The sequence below is a fragment of the Phodopus roborovskii genome, unplaced genomic scaffold, assembly GCF_943737965.1.
Source record: "Phodopus roborovskii unplaced genomic scaffold, PHOROB, whole genome shotgun sequence".
NCBI lineage: Eukaryota > Metazoa > Chordata > Mammalia > Rodentia > Cricetidae > Phodopus > Phodopus roborovskii.
In genome coordinates, this window is record NW_026126418.1 from 36,210,592 (window position 1) to 36,226,121 (window position 15,530).

The window sequence follows — 15,530 nt, forward strand, 5'->3', positions numbered from 1 at the left end:
TTCTTTCAGAATGCTAGAAATACCTATTTGTCACTTATGTTACATGCTTTTAAGATTAAAGTCAATAATGTTTAGAGTCACTGTTTTTTTCTAAATGACCAGAAAATCTAAGAATTGATGCATAGACAGACAGATGCGTTCTCCTGGTTGAGGAGGGAAATTTACATGTATTTTCATCTATGATGTTTGACCACATAGAATCTCCTAATGAGGGGCAGGCAGCTAGCTGGTGTTCAACAATGTCTGATGAAGAGACTCAATCCTCTTAGTTAATCATAATTAGCCTAGAGCCAAACTCAGGTCCTGAGGTAAGCCATTTGTTAACTCCTCAGAAATGTTGACTCTCCAGGTAATTATAGCTTTAAAAATGACCCAGAGGTGTAGAATATTAATTACTATGTGTTGAAACATGAATTCATAGCGCTGAGGATACCAATCTCTATATAGTAACAAAACACTAGGTATTCATTTATTAGAAAAGCCTGTGCATAAAGCATAAAATGAAAATCAGAGTTGCTTAGAGTCTCACAAAGGAATCTCGGGGTTACGGCGGTGGTGTGGAGGCACCATGCCTGCCCCGCCTCCCACCTTTGAGGTAGGTGGTGGGAAGGGCTGCTACTCTTTCCTCTTGGTTCTTTGCTGTCTTACCTCTCCCCTGAACAATGTTTGGTTCTTGACTTCACTTGTTTACTTCTTTAAACAAGTATGTTTTTTTTATATCCCTGTAGTCACTTTACTTATATTATTATTTTAAAAAACTGTGCTGTCCAAGTTGTTTCTGAACTCCTAGACTCAAGGCATCCTTCCATTCAGGCCTCCTGAGCACCTGGGAACCACACCCAGCTTTTTATACTCTAATTATTATTATTATTATTATTATTATTATTATTATTATTATTGTGTGTGAGAGAGACAGAGTGTGTGTGTGTGAGAGAGAGAGAGATAGTGTGTGTGAGAGAGAAAGAGAGAGAGAGAGAGAGAGAGAGAGTGTGTGTGTGTGTGTGTGTGTGTGTGTGTGTGTGTGTGTGTGTGTGTGTGTTGCCCTTAGCACAGACATGCATATGGAGGTCAGAAGACCTTGCAGTAATCACTTCTTTCTTTCTACCATGTGAATCCCAATGAACAAAATCTGGTTGTCAGGCTTGGTAGCAAGTGCCCTTACTGCTGAGATATCTCAATACCCTTCCCCCAATGCATTTTATAATTAAAAATCTGTGCTGGGATCCATTGTAAGCCCTTTGTAATAGTCAGGAGTCTCTAGGGGAACAGAAATACCGGGTGCAGTATATGCTTTACATCCATATATGTAATTACAAAGCAACATTGGTTTAAGTGATTGGAGGCTGAATGGTCAGCACTGGCTGTGTCCAATGGAGAGGCAGAGGAGCTGGGGGCCATTGATGTTGCCTCCATCTGAGCTTAAGACCTAGAGGCTCCATGCAGTCACTTGTGCCAGTCAGCACTAAAGGCTGGTTTCTGTGGGGACAGCAGCTTCAGGATACCCACTCACCCAGAAAGTGGAACTCATGCCTGTTGGCGGTTCTTCTCTTTTCCACATTTAGTCTATCTGGGGCCCCAGACTATTTGATGATACTGCCCGTAATTGTGGGCAAACACATCTTTTTTCCCTAAATTACTGTCCCATGTGCCAGTCACTCTGGAAATGACCTCATACATAACAGCAGAAGTGGAACTTACTCACTCATAGGAATTTCTCATGTGAGAAATTTCTCACTTGATAATTTTAATTGTCACAGTCTCTATTTCCTTGGTCCCCTTGCCCTTTCTCTTAGCATTATTATTACTATTAATTATTATTTGTGTGTATGTGCTTGTCTGTGTTGGCCCTGTGCATGTGGGTATGTGGAGGCCTGCAAAGGACATAAGAGGGCATTGGATCCCATGGAGTTAAAGGTGGGTGTGAGCCACCCAACAGTGATGGCGGCAGTGGGACCTGAATTGGGGTCCTTCAGAAAAGCAGCAGTCTTCAGTGCTGAGCCGTCTCAACAGAGTGCTCCTCCCTGGCTTTTAATGAGAATTCTTCTCAACCTCAAACACTGAAAGTGTTCTTGCCAACTTATTAATAGACATAGTGTTTCTATCCTTGGGCTTGATATTTGACTCATATTATTCCTTGGGAGTATTGAAAATAAGTAAACAGATTCTGTTTTCGATGCTCCTATCTAGTGTTGTCATAGTAGAGGGTTCTTCTGAAAATAATCCTGCAAATTCTGTCTGTCTGATCAGGTTCCATGTTGGATATCATCAAATACATCGTTAATCGAGGAGAACACAAGAACGGTGTTCTGGAAGAGGCAATAATCGCAACAATTCTTAAGGAGGTTTTGGAAGGTTTAGACTATCTGCACAGAAATGGTCAGATTCACAGGTATGGTTTCTGTACACCCTGCTCTTCACAATGTTTAGCTCCAGTTTGTAAAGTCAAGGACATATCTCCAAATTAACACTTAAAAGCAGAACAAACTTCAAAGAATAAACTTGGATGCATTTCCCTGGTATCCTGGTTTATGTGGTTAAATTGAAATAGAGCAAATGTAATAAGAACTGTGTGGGCTCATTAAGGAATTAGTTAACATAATTGCTCTTAAAGTGTACTTGGTTGATCTTCCTAAGGAAGGCAAGACTGTTACATTTATGTTAACAGTTTGGAGCCTGGTGGTGGGAGGGAGGAAGACAGCACTGACAACTTCTTCTGTAACACAGAATGCTATGCTTTGAAGTGGGGGAGCCAAGGGAATTTGAGTGTCTAGTGCTTCAAAAGCAACAGTGTTACTCTGACTCTTAGGATTGTTGCAAATAGACAACCATTTACCCTAATACTAGTAACATTGTTCAAAGTGGAATCATGAGAGGGCTGTATATTTAATGACCTGTACCATATATTTTAATACTTGTTTCTTGATTATCACTTCCTTTAAATATTAAAATTGCTCCACAGAGCTTCATATAGTGAAGAAATATCACATGGAATATTGTAATTAGCATTTAGCCTTGGTATCATCCCATAGGAGAGACTGATCAAATTCATTTTAAGTGGGCTGTGTTTGGAATTGTGCCTCAGGAAGCTGAGTGAAGCAGAATAGTTGGACTTAGACAAGGATTTGGTTCTTTATAAATATGGCAGTCTTGTGGCTGTAGGGTTAATCACTAACTCTGAAACATAAAATAGTCTCCTCAGTATGATTTAATTAAATGCAGATAATGGCCTCACATAAAATATTTGTTATTAAAACCCTAGTCATGCCTCGGGAGCAAAGTATAAAATGACAGTGTGCACTTAGGACTTTTAAAATCTGCTACGTGACTGACTTTAATATTCACAATATAATGATTGTGTCAGGCAGTTGGCCTGCATGCCATGTGTTAAAATCTTCCAGAGAGAGTCAGTGTAATATATAATCTATGCTTCATAATTTATTCTTTTTTTTTTTTTTTTTTTTTTTTTTTTTTTTGTCCTAACAGGGATTTGAAAGCTGGCAATATTCTCCTGGGTGAGGATGGTTCGGTACAAATAGCAGGTAAAGCTACTAATGATGAAAATCTTCCCTTGTTTATGGGACTGTTACTTTTTAATGAATGGAGGGTGATTTCTATGAAATAGTTACTCTAATAGACATGTCCTTACAGAATGCTTGGGACTGGAGCCTGGACAATTTTGGCTAGTTCTCTTGATAAAGAACGCTGTTTTAGCACAGAACATTTTATATTGGTCTGATTTTCATTTTCTACCTGAATAGCTTCTCTCCCTTTCAGATTGAATAAAGATGTTTATATATCTGCCAGAAAAGTCCTTTGTAAAGTTGGTTTTGATTGAGTTTGAAATTTTAAAACATTATATGCATTAGTTTAGAAACCTTTTATTTCTGCGTGCTATTGAGTGACCACATGAGGTGACCATGTCCTGTGGCTTCTTTCATTTTGTACTTTTGAGTTATCAGAGTACCCAAGAGCCTTGGCAGCTAAGGTAGCCGCATCCACGTTTTGCCTTGTTTTGCCCAGGTCCTTGCAGGTCAGCCCCAGCCTCCCTTTCAGCCATCATCATCTCTCCATGGTACTGGTTTTGGCTGGATAGTCCTTTCCTGTAGTGGAGTGATTCCTGCCATTCCTGAGTGTTCAGCCTTCCGTCTTCCATTGCTAGCACTCTGAGAATCATGGACGTAGTTTCTGTTATTAAGACTGTTAAAGTTTGTCTCATGCTGGTTGACGAATTAGCCTAATTGCCTTCATTTTGAGTTATAGGAAGAATCCTATGTGCTTGCATAGAATGAACCAAAACTGACCATAGCACTTTATTCTAAACAACAGTCTGCTTCCATATAAATCTGAAGATTTAGAGTTATTAGGAAGCAGAGAATCTAGGAACTATAGGGATGGCTCAGAGATCAAGATCACTGGCTGCTTTTGCATGAGTCACAGGTTTGGTTTCCAGCATCCACATGGTGGCTCAAAAACATCTATAACTAGTTCTGGGGAACCCAGTGATTGCTTCTGTCCTCTGTGGGCAAAACATTCATACATATAACATAAATGAAATAAAAGCTAAAAATAATTTAAAAATAGAAATAGGGGAGTTCAGTAGGAAAAAAGTGTAATACAGAGGCTACACTTTTAAATTTTGGGTTTCTGGGGTCAAATGTGAGGTCTTGTGAATACTAAGTGAGTGCTTCCCTTTTGAGACCCATCCTCAGCCTTAAGGCTTGGACTGTGGCCATCTCTGTGGACCCTCAGGTGAGAGTGGGGCTCACAGGGTACAGACTTTGGCCTCTGTATTTTCATATGTAAAGAGCAACTTTTAATTTTCTCATTTAAAGGGGAGAAGACATTTGAAGATGCAAATGAAATTTTTGTTTTTCAAATCATTCGCGTGTTCCCTTAGAGAATGTATGTGAGAGTGATATTGTGGAGAAGGTAGATTTGGTCAAGTATAGTTGGTTTAAAGTTATGGGAAGCAACTTTGTGTATCACTTAGGTTTAAAGGCTTTGGGACCCTGATTGGCATCCACTGTGTGGATGTTGTTGTGTGTTTCAGCCTCACTTTTCTCATCTGTGAGACAGGTGAGAATGCTTGTTGTAGAGGCATTTCCTTTGTAGCTACTGCACCTTAAGACCGAGGTTTTGGGGACTGGAGAGATGGGTCTTAGGTACACTTAGGACAGTGGTTGGGGACTCTGATTGCTCTTCGAGAGGACTGCTGTTTGATCCCTAGCACCTATGTGGTGACTTCCAGCTATGGGGTCTCATGCCCTCTTCTGGCCACCATGGGCACCAGGCACACATAGACATACATGCAGGCAAAACACCCATACATAGAGAGTGACATAATAATAAAAAAGACTCAGGTGTCTATGGATTCAGTAGACTGGGAACGGCAGTGCTCTATGTAGAGAAAGGGCCATTTTGAGGCTGGGTTTTTCCCCTTGTAAACACTTCTGTTAAACTGTCTGAAAGGATTTTAGAAAATAAGGGCTAGGATCTTTATGACTCCAAAGAATTAATTAATTAGTTTTAAATTGTGTGCGTGTGTATTATGGCACTATACATGTCTGGGAGTCAGGACACCTTGGAGGAGTTGTTTATTTCCTTCCATCTTTACATGATCTGGAGGTCAGATATAGGTTGCCAGGTTTGCAGGGCATGCACCTTTAGTAACGGAACCATCCTGCTCACCCTGATATACATTTACTTTAGTTGTGAAGAGATGTATTTGTACAGAAATTTTGCATTCATCACTTTAAATTGCCTACTGATGGTGTTCAAATTATGTTTCTTGTCACATGAAGCATGAACTTACCATTGCATGTTGGGTTGCTGTAATATATACTATATATTTATATAAATATATACACACTATATATACATATTCTTACATACATATGCATATTTACAACCACACACATATGAAATGCTTAGACAAGTCAATACAATGGACAGTGGATAAAATCAGTATAATAAGGACATAGGCAGGTGGAGTTTATGTAAGGGAAAAAAGAAAAACACTCAGTGTTACAACTAGACAAATTCAGCTTGAAACAATATTGAGATACCTACACAAAGCCAAAGGTTAATACATTGTTGCTAGCAGTACAAAGAGTTACATTACAGTGGCAAGGAATCTGGTACTATCTTTCACGACTAGAAGTGCAGTTTGCCTTTGTCTCTATAACCAAGTGCGGTGTGAAGAGGCCTATAGAAGCCACTCACACACATCTCTGTTTCATTCTGCAGTCACTGACCCCATGTTGACTGGCTCTGGTCAGCTGTGGTGGGAGTGTGCATCTCTGGAGTCTGAAGCACGTCTGTCTGAGAGGGAGTTATTAATCATTTATGAGCACAATTGCGGCTCTGCTAGGAATCTGCCCTCCAGCTATCCCTGTGAATGTTGGAGGGGATTGTAGCCTAGGCTTGAACTTGTGACAATCCTGGTGCCCTGGCCTCCCAAGTACTGGGATTATAGGCATGTACCATCATGCTCAAATACTTTCTTGAAGTATTTGTTTATGAAAGCAAAATCTGAGATGCAACTGCAGTGTCTGAAATGTAGTATACACAGTATACCCATAATTTGGAATACCTATTCACTCACTCCAAAGAAGAATGAAAAACTGGCTGTTGGTTAAGTGAATAAATCAAGGTGACAGACAGCAATGAAAAGATGTGGGGAAAACAAAAAGGATCACTCTGACTTTGTGCGTAGATACAAGGAATTTAGTCACACAGGAGTTAGGCCATTCATGTTACCCTTTAAGCACTTTTGAGTTTGAACCATATAGGATATGGCTGGCCTTATAAAACCAATGCAATGGCTTAGGAAACTCAATAATATACTGCCAATAAAGCGAAGCATTTTCAGGTGTGTGTGTGTAGGTGTGTGTGTGTGTGTGTGTGTTTACATTTCCTTGGGTTTAGTTCCTCAGGCACTGTTCATTTTGGTTTTGTTTGTTTCCTCTTTTGTCTAGGACTCAATGAGAATGCTTCCCTGGTTGACCAGTAAGCCCCAGGAATCTGCCTTCTCTTGCCTCTTTTAAACAGAGGTGGGGGTGGAGGGTGGAGGGGTGGAGCGTGAGGTTTAGGAGCAGTGTGCCCAGCCTGTTGGCCTTTCTAATCTGGGTTCTAGGATCAAACTCGGGTCCTCATACTTGTGTAGCCAGCATTTTTACCAACTACACTGTCTTCTGAGCACCCATTATCATATCAGGCTTGGCGTTATAAAAGCTCTCAAATGTCGGCAGTGGTAGGAATGGGCCTTCTTACATACTTCACTTGGCTTCAGGGTTTTCGCTTTTCCACCATTCATTCTCTGGCTTTCCTTCCCCGCTTAGTTTTTATTATTGGCTTTTATTATTCCTATGGGATTGTGTTCTTCTGGCATCTAAGTTAGCAGATTATGTATGTTCATTCTGTCAGCCCTTAGTGAGGGTAGTGTTCCTTATCCCAAAGGCTGGGGGCAGTTGGGAATACTGCTTCACCTCAGGAAGTGATGAGCAAAATAAATGTGTGCAAAAACCTTGAAAGTATCCAGCCACAAGCAGTCTCCTTGTTGAGTGCCGACTGTCAGCTGGTTGAAATTCCCAGGCCATCACTCAGTAGCTCTGTGTGGCTGGATAAGATACCAAGGCCTATTTCCTTTAAAAGGACTAAAAAAACCAAAACAAAACTGCCTTTAACAGTGCTGGCACACAGTAGGCACTCTGCAGCTGTCAGCAGATGCTGCTTTGTGGCTGTTGCTGTGGCCATTAGTAGTGTTACTGTCATCCCTAGCATTACTGCAGCCAGCAGGACCACACTTGCACTGCCCGGAGGTCATGTACACCTCAGATTTGTCAGCTACAAGAGAATTTATGAGTTCCCAGAAAGTAAGCTGACCTAGCATACAATATGGAAGAAAACTTCCCATCAACCTTGAGTTAAGCTGATAGGGAAGTACAGCTAACTTTGTTTGGGGATGAAACAGTCCTCACAACATGAGGGTCACAATAACAGTCAGTTGCCTTTGAAATGCAAAGACAGGTCAACTCCCGCTCTGTTCTGCCACTTGGTACCCTGCCAGTCACCTCTTCTTCTCATTATTCGTGTCGGATTAATGATCTGAGCCCTTTCCTGGGTGTCTGGAACAAGGTGTCCTTTTCTTTCTCTCACTTGGGATCCTCTGAGGTGAGGTTCCCTGCACTTTGCTTTCTGTCTCAGACCTCAAGGTTCGCACTTCTTTACCTACCAGGAGTGGTGGTGTGGAGTGCTGTGGCCCTGGGGTTAGGGCCCTAGGGTCCTGAGGACACCTGTGGGAAGAACTGAATGTTGGCAGCTGTGAGGATCATCTGGGCGGGCAGGGGTGTGAAGGGCGGGGCTGTGTTGTGTGTGTGCCTGGCACACTGTGAGGTTTGTGTTACAGTCCTTCCTTGTTTCCTACTCAGTGACTTCAGAAACTGGACTGTCATACCCCAAATGCCTAGTGTGGTCCAATAGACACTTAAATCGGTACCCCCCCCCCCCACACACACCTTTGGAGCTACAGCTTTCTGAAGTTCACCCTAGAATCTTCCTGCCCCTTCTCCGAACTGAGTGCAGCCTTGAATTTGTACAGAATTTAAAGGGCCATTTTAAAAATTTTGAGGCATAAAGTCAGGTCATTGTTTTGAAAAGCATTGGCTTTGCCGCCTGGGTGCAGGCTGCTGCTACTGCAGTTCTCATTTCAGGGCAGCTCACTGTGCCCTGCCAGGGACTCGGTCACCAGCCAAAAACTAGGGTCCCGGGGCTCAGCACTGGGCTTTGAGTCCTTGGCCATCATCCCCTTGGTGTGGCTATGAGGGAGGTAGGTGAGGAGAGACATACATCAGTGCGTGCGTGCGTGCGTGTGTGCGTGTGTGTGTGTGTGTGTGTGTGTGTGCAGAATTCTCTAGCTGTCTGCTTTGTGTTTTAACTGACAGTGATTGCTGTACACAGACTGGTCTTGCCCATTTTCCTTTGAGTGCCCATGCATCCTTAGGATGCATAGCAAAAGGAAAGCTAGGCAGAGGAGCTTTTAATTCTTATTTCTCCAAATATATTATGTATAATATACCTTTTATACAAAGAAGCCACACATTTTATCAAGCAGGTAAATGGCCCCTTTCAGAACTGTTTGTTTCCAAAGGGAAGATCTGGGGCTGGGCTAGGTCCTTGAAGTCATGGCTTTATGATATACTTGAAAAGTATGATGAGTAGGTTCCCACATTTAGTTCTCCTTACAGAGGTCCAGATCCTTGGGGTGCACAGGTATGTCCACTGACTTGGGGTGTAAGATCCGTATCCAATGTGTACTGTGTGTTTCCTGTGTGTGAGGCCAGCTCCTGGGCACTAACTGTACTCTGGATACACTCAGCCACCTCACACATCATGGGAAAGGACACCATAGTTCATGTTACAGACCAGAAACAGACACAGACTAAGAAAGTGAATCATTTGGGCCAAATGCAGGGTAAGTGCTGGAGTGTAGTTTCAGACTCTGGCCTCCTGACTCCAGAGCTGGTCAACCCCCCACCTGTGGGATTTCTAGGAAGCACCCCCTAAATCTAGACTTAAATGATTTCAATCTCAGATTGAAACCGAGCAGTCAGCAAGCAGCTTTTCTGTGCCTAAATTCACTTTGGGTCAGGGGACATATGCCAAGCAGCGTCTCCCTTGCTCCTTCAAATAGAAATGCAAAGGTGTCCTTGGTGTCATCTGGGTAGGATTAAGTTCAGAAGTCACACCACACTCTGAAGACTGGTAAAAGCCAGCTTCGATGTCATGATCAAAACCCAGGGATGGGATGCCCATTCAGGACAAAATAAAATGCTTTTTACCTTCTGTACTGCACTTGGGAAGCCTTGTGTGTGACACCTTCTCAATAAACCTGGTTTGGGTACCTTGGGAAATGTAATAAACAGGTTTACCACACTATGCGATAGAAGGACGAGTGGCTGTTTGAAAGTCATGCTCTTCCCACGGCATGGCATTTATTTACCGATTTGATGCTCTGTCATATTGTCACGGAAAGCTTAGTACCTTGTCTGGGAAGTGACTAAGCCTGTGTGTCTATAATTCATGAGAGAGAATTTTCAGCAAACAGAAATGAATAGTGAAGAGGTCACATTGGGGCGGTCAAGTACAGCTCTGTTTATTGTACGAGTCTTCTAAATAGTGGCTAGGTAGTCTTCCTGTCCTGTATAATATTGATTTCAAAATCAGATAAACTTTTTGTTTTTGTGTCTGAGACAGAGTCTTACTGTTGAGCCCTGGCTGACCCTGTGTAACTCAGCTTTACGTTAGTGCCTCAGCCTCTTATGCTGGGATTAAAGGCATGTGTGCCATCATAACCAGCCCTAAACCTCATTTCCAAAGACCTTTCTAGATCCATGATGCTATTTATATATGATAGATGTTGTGCTCATATGTTTACATGCTTTTGCCATTTTAGAGCTGTGCACTCTGTAGTCTGTAAGTTCCCCAAACACTCATGTTGGAACCTAGTTACCATTAGGAGTAGGAAGTGATGCAGGCTGAGCTCTTGTGATGGGGATGAGAGACAGGAGGCTTTAAAAGGGGACAGTGAAGAGATGCTTCCCCCTCCCATGGTGTGAAGACTCATCCTGCAGGTGCCATGGATCCACCAGAGAGCAGGACCAAGCCACATGGAATCTGCTGGTGTCTGGATGTTAGGATGCTAGCCTTCTGAACATTTCTGCTCCCATTAACTCACATAGTGGAAAGTTTGTTGCACTTGTCTTAAGAGTACCAACTGCATTTATGTCTGTGAAGGCTTATTTCCCATCTCTAGACATTTTGTAACAGAGAAGTTGAGTCTGCTACTTAGCTAAGCACAGGGCACTGGAAAGTTACCTCACAGCAGCCACCAGAGTCCCCAGTACATTCCATTTAGCCAGTAAGGCATGATCTCATGACTTCCTTATGCTGTTTCCCAGGAGGGAGATTTTGTTCTTTTATCCTTACATCCATGGTCAGCCTCCGTCGGTGTTTTGAACACTGAAATCTCCCTGACAGAAACTTCCAGAGAAGCTTGCAAGTACATTAGTGTTAGTCTAAGGGAGACAGACCGGGAGGGGAACTGAGATTTTAAACCCAGGTTTGCTGGGTTACTTTTGTTCCATCTGCCTTCTCTGGACATTGATGGAGGTGGCTGGAGATTGAGGAGGCATTTCTTGTGTTTAGAGAAGAGAGGCTTTGAGCAGCAACGTGAAATCTGCTCTGGAAGCAGCGGCCTTTGATGAGTGTGGGTGTACTCTGAAAGGAACCAAGGCATCCATCTTAATGAGTAGCTGTTGGTGGCATTGTCTTTCCCGACACCATGGCCTAGAGGGAGGGCTCTGCCAGTCCCTGGGAAGCCTTCTTGAAACCTGGTATTGCTCATGTTTGGCCCCATAACCATGTAGTGTGTGCATACCCGGGTAACAAAACACTAGAGCACAGTGAAAGCACAGCTAACTGTTACTGGCCTGTGGAAAGGGTGGGGGGGCAGTCCTTGCTTACTTAGAGTGTCGCAAGATGACGAGGAAGTGGTTAAAGGGGTAAGGCTCTCTGGAAGCTGTCTCATCTCCTGCCCTGCCTGCTCCTTTGTTTCCTGATTCTCACCTGAGGGAAGGTTCTAGTGTCACTTTCTGGCATGCAGTTTAAAACCCATTGATGGCGTAAAGAAAGCTCCTCAAGAAGGGGTGGAGGAGCGACCTGCCCTGGACCATGTCCCCTCTCAAGTGCTCCCATTTTGGCCCTCGGTGCTCCTGTTGTTTTGACTCCTCTTCAGTTTGCCAACAGCATGTCTCCTGCAGCTCTGTTTCTGGCATCCTTTCTCTGTGAAATCATTCTGCTTCTGCTTTCTCCCCTTCACTAATCCAACTTCTCTTGGGTAAGCCCCTAAGAAGTTTGCAGGTGGTCCCCTAACATCCTAAGTTGCTCTATCTAGGCCATGGTTCTGTATGGAAATTGGGTCCCTCATTTCCCCTCCTCCCTCCAAACCAGGTGACTCCCAAAGGTAGGAACTGTTGTTCTTCTCCACTTCACCAGAGAGTACCTGACAGGAGGAAGGAGTTCAGGAAGTTTTGGTGAATGGGATCTGACCGGAGACATGCTAGATGCCTTGTCTCATGCAAGTCAATGAGCTGTTTGTGACAGAGGGCTCAGCTGACATGTCAATCGAGTAAGCCTATATATCCACTTACCAGGGCAGAGATGAGAGCATTTAGAATACCTAGGCACATACACAATGGCATTTTCCTATACAGCCGAAACTAGGTTTTCGTTTTAGAGACAGGCTCTCAATTTGTTGCCCAGCTGTCCTTGAACTCAAATTTTTGCTTCCATCTTCTAAGTATAAGGGTTGTAGCTGATGGACCAGTGCACCTCACCAAAAATAGTTTCTTAATGAAAAAGTGTTTTGCCTCTGGATATGCTTTGCTGTGGTTGACTGTCAACTAAACACTAATGAACTCAGAGAAGTGAAACAGAGAATACAAGGGACCTTAGAAAGGGACCTTCTTTGCCTAGAAATTAGATACATAGATGAATTAGAATATTTGGTGGGTGTAAGTTGCTTTTAGTCAACCACAACACTTGTTTGCAGATTCGAGGTAGTTTATAAATTGTATTAAAATTTGGTTAATTAGAAAAAAAATCTCACAGACCAGTTCCTTTATTGGGCTAAGCGATGACTTCTAGATTTGGAGGATTTGATAGATGCTAATATTTGATGAAACCACTAGCAGGAGCCAAGGGTATGATCAATTCTGGAGACCTGGCTTTTTATTCCACCTGTACACTGCCAGGAAGAATCACCTGGGAGAGACTGTAAACAGCCTCCATCCTTACCAGCTGCTAGCATGCCCTTAGGCGATACCTCAGGGAAGCTTACTGGGTGAACCCAGTGAAGAACCTTTCTGTTCGCTGCTGGGGCCCTTCCTCAGCTGTGCACATTGAACTGCACAGTGGGCCGAGCATGGAGAAGGAGATGAGACTCCTTCCCTCCCCCTTTCTCCTCCCCCTCCCTCCTATCCTTCCCTTCCTCCCTCCTCTGCCTCCCTTCCTCCTCTTCTCCCTCCCTTCCTTCTTCCCTCCCTCCCAGGACTCTAATAATCACCACTAAGTTTCATATATTATCAAAAAGCTATAGAAATTTGAGCAAAACTAGAGTCCTAGGCTGAAAGAGTAAGTTGAGTCCACTGGTACAGTATTCAGTTATTTTCCAGTTTCTTATTTTTTGCAGTCTGTTCTGCTCTTGGCAAAAAGTGAAACATTGGATGCTTGGGTTCAGTGTGTCTTAAATGACTAGTCAACATACATTAATGAAGCATTTATGCACAGTCCTGTGAGCTGAGGGAGTGACAAGCAATGGGGATATAATTGTCATCAAGCATACAGCAGAAGTGAAATAGGCAGAACACATGATAGAATATGTATGTATGTTTATATGTGTGGTGAATGTTTGTTCATGTTTCAGGCAGGTATATGTTTATGTATGTGCATGTGACAGAAACCAGAGGCCAACTTTAAGTATCTTCCTCAGTTGCTCTCTACTTTATGGAATTTTTTGGGTGTGGTTTATGCATGTGTATACACATGGTTTCTTGGGCTTAACCATGCATGGCTTCATGGAGGCAAGTGGCCAATGTTAGATGTCTTCCTCTATATCTTCCCAACTTATATTTTGAGACAAATTTTGCATTGAACTTCCTGGCTAGTGGTATTAAGACTACCTGGCTAGTAGAGCTCGATAAATAGCAAATACAGATTAAAATTGCTGAGCAAAATAGTCTAATGGATGTTCTTAATAGCTAATTGTTTTAAATGTGAATTTTTCCCTATTGCAGATTTGAAATTCTGAAGATTCTTTGAATGTTTTGTTATCCTCAGTTAATCCTTCTTAGAACTTTGTGGAAATGATGTCAGTTGTTTCTTTGAATACTTGTGGCAACTGGAGTTATTTTCATCATTTCCCATAGGGGCTGTCTCTTTCAAGTGCACAGACAGGCTGTTGTGGTTTCCTAGACACTTCTGATAATAGAGCCAGTTCAGGAGAGATTTGCCTGAAAAAGATCACCTGCAGGTATATAAATGTTGCATTGGAAATTTAGTAGTATTAATATTTGATCTAAGATCTGTTTGCCTGTCCTTTTGGATATGGCCAGCTGCAGACCCTGATGACTTCAGAAGCGTGACTCCGGCTTCGGGAATGATACTCACATGATAGATTTACCTTGGAGCAGTGCTGACAGCCCAGCACCCGAAGGCTGTTGAGCACTTGGGATGCATGTGTGGAAGGCTAGTCATTCTGAAGGTCACACAAGCACACTGCTCTCCGGTCTCCTCAGACTGCCCTTGCAGTGCTTGCCATTGAACCCCCAGAACAACCTCCCTAGGAACTTCAGCTCTCTGCTTTCAGACATGTCAGCTGCTCTAGGGATCAGTTTCTTCATCCAGAGGGCTGACAACATGATCTCCAAGGACCTGTCTTCTATCAAACTGTTTGAGTGGCTCTTCATTAACTGTAATCACTAAAGACGTTCCTGGTCCTATTCTAAAGCGTGCAAATCAGAGGATCATTTTGGGCGTGGAGGATGGATTAAGCCCTGTTTCTGTCTGTGCTCACCATTGTCAGAGTGTCTTTAAATAAGCCCCTCTGTTCTCTGGGATGCTTGGTTTTCCTTTGTTCACAGTAAGTGTCATATAGAATAGAAGGTTTGCCATTGATTAGTGTATCATTGGAGTTGAGAAAATTGACTCCTGCCAGGGTCTTCAGTCTAGTTTGTCCTAGGACTCCAGTTTCCTAGCCACATTGGAAGGTGATTGGTTGATGGCAATGTTTGAGACAATGCAGATGGAACCCTAAGTAACAAAGGCTTGTCTCTTCTTTCTTTCTTCCTTTCGTTCTTTCTTTCTTCCTTTCGTTCTTCCCTTTGGGAAATGAAAAGAGATGCCATCCAGTTTCCTCCCTTAACTTGCTGTCAGAAAAGGTTGTACAGTTGTCATTGTCGGATGTTTCAAAGACAGTCGGGACTGCCCCCGTCTCATTCACTGATGGGGATGTGCATTTGTCCAGAGCAGCTGACAAGTGACTCTCTAGGGCCCAGACTCAGGAAATTCCACAGGATCATGTTTTGAACTGTGAATACCTCAGACACCATATTGTGGGTGAGGGCCTCAGCCAGTAAAGCTGGACCAGATCGGTGAGCACCATTTCACTGTAAGAAGGAAGAAACAAAATGGGAGACTGGAGCCTGGTGGGAGCAACTGCTAGAGGGCATCACTGAGTGAGGCTTTAGAAGATTCTGGTGTTCCCCCACACCCCACAAGCTCTCTGGAGCAGGGCAGGTGGCATGTAAGCATTTGGTGACTAACAGTAGATCAGATGCTAAATGCTATCAACTCTCTTAAAAAATGCATGCATTTGAGGTTACTGCTTTGGTAAGATGACCATTTCTCCCTGGGTTCAACAGCGTCTTCATGAGTGGGAAAGGAATGATCAGGGCTGCAAACGTTCATGCATA

General features: G+C 43.1%; 1 protein-coding gene across 5 annotated transcripts in view; it reads left to right on the plus strand.

The window, feature by feature from the left end:
* Stk39 (serine/threonine kinase 39) overlaps positions 1-15,530 on the plus strand; it is a 271,845-nt gene that overhangs the window by 79,378 nt on the left and 176,937 nt on the right. For all 5 annotated transcript variants that reach the window (XR_007834539.1, XR_007834540.1, XM_051184544.1 and 2 more), the window contains exons 4-5: positions 2,248-2,389; positions 3,484-3,539. Coding sequence is in view for 3 of the 5 variants with exons in the window: in XM_051184544.1 (XP_051040501.1) it covers positions 2,248-2,389; positions 3,484-3,539 (198 nt within the window). In the remaining 2 variants the exon portion in view is untranslated. The remainder of the gene's footprint in view (positions 1-2,247; positions 2,390-3,483; positions 3,540-15,530) is intronic.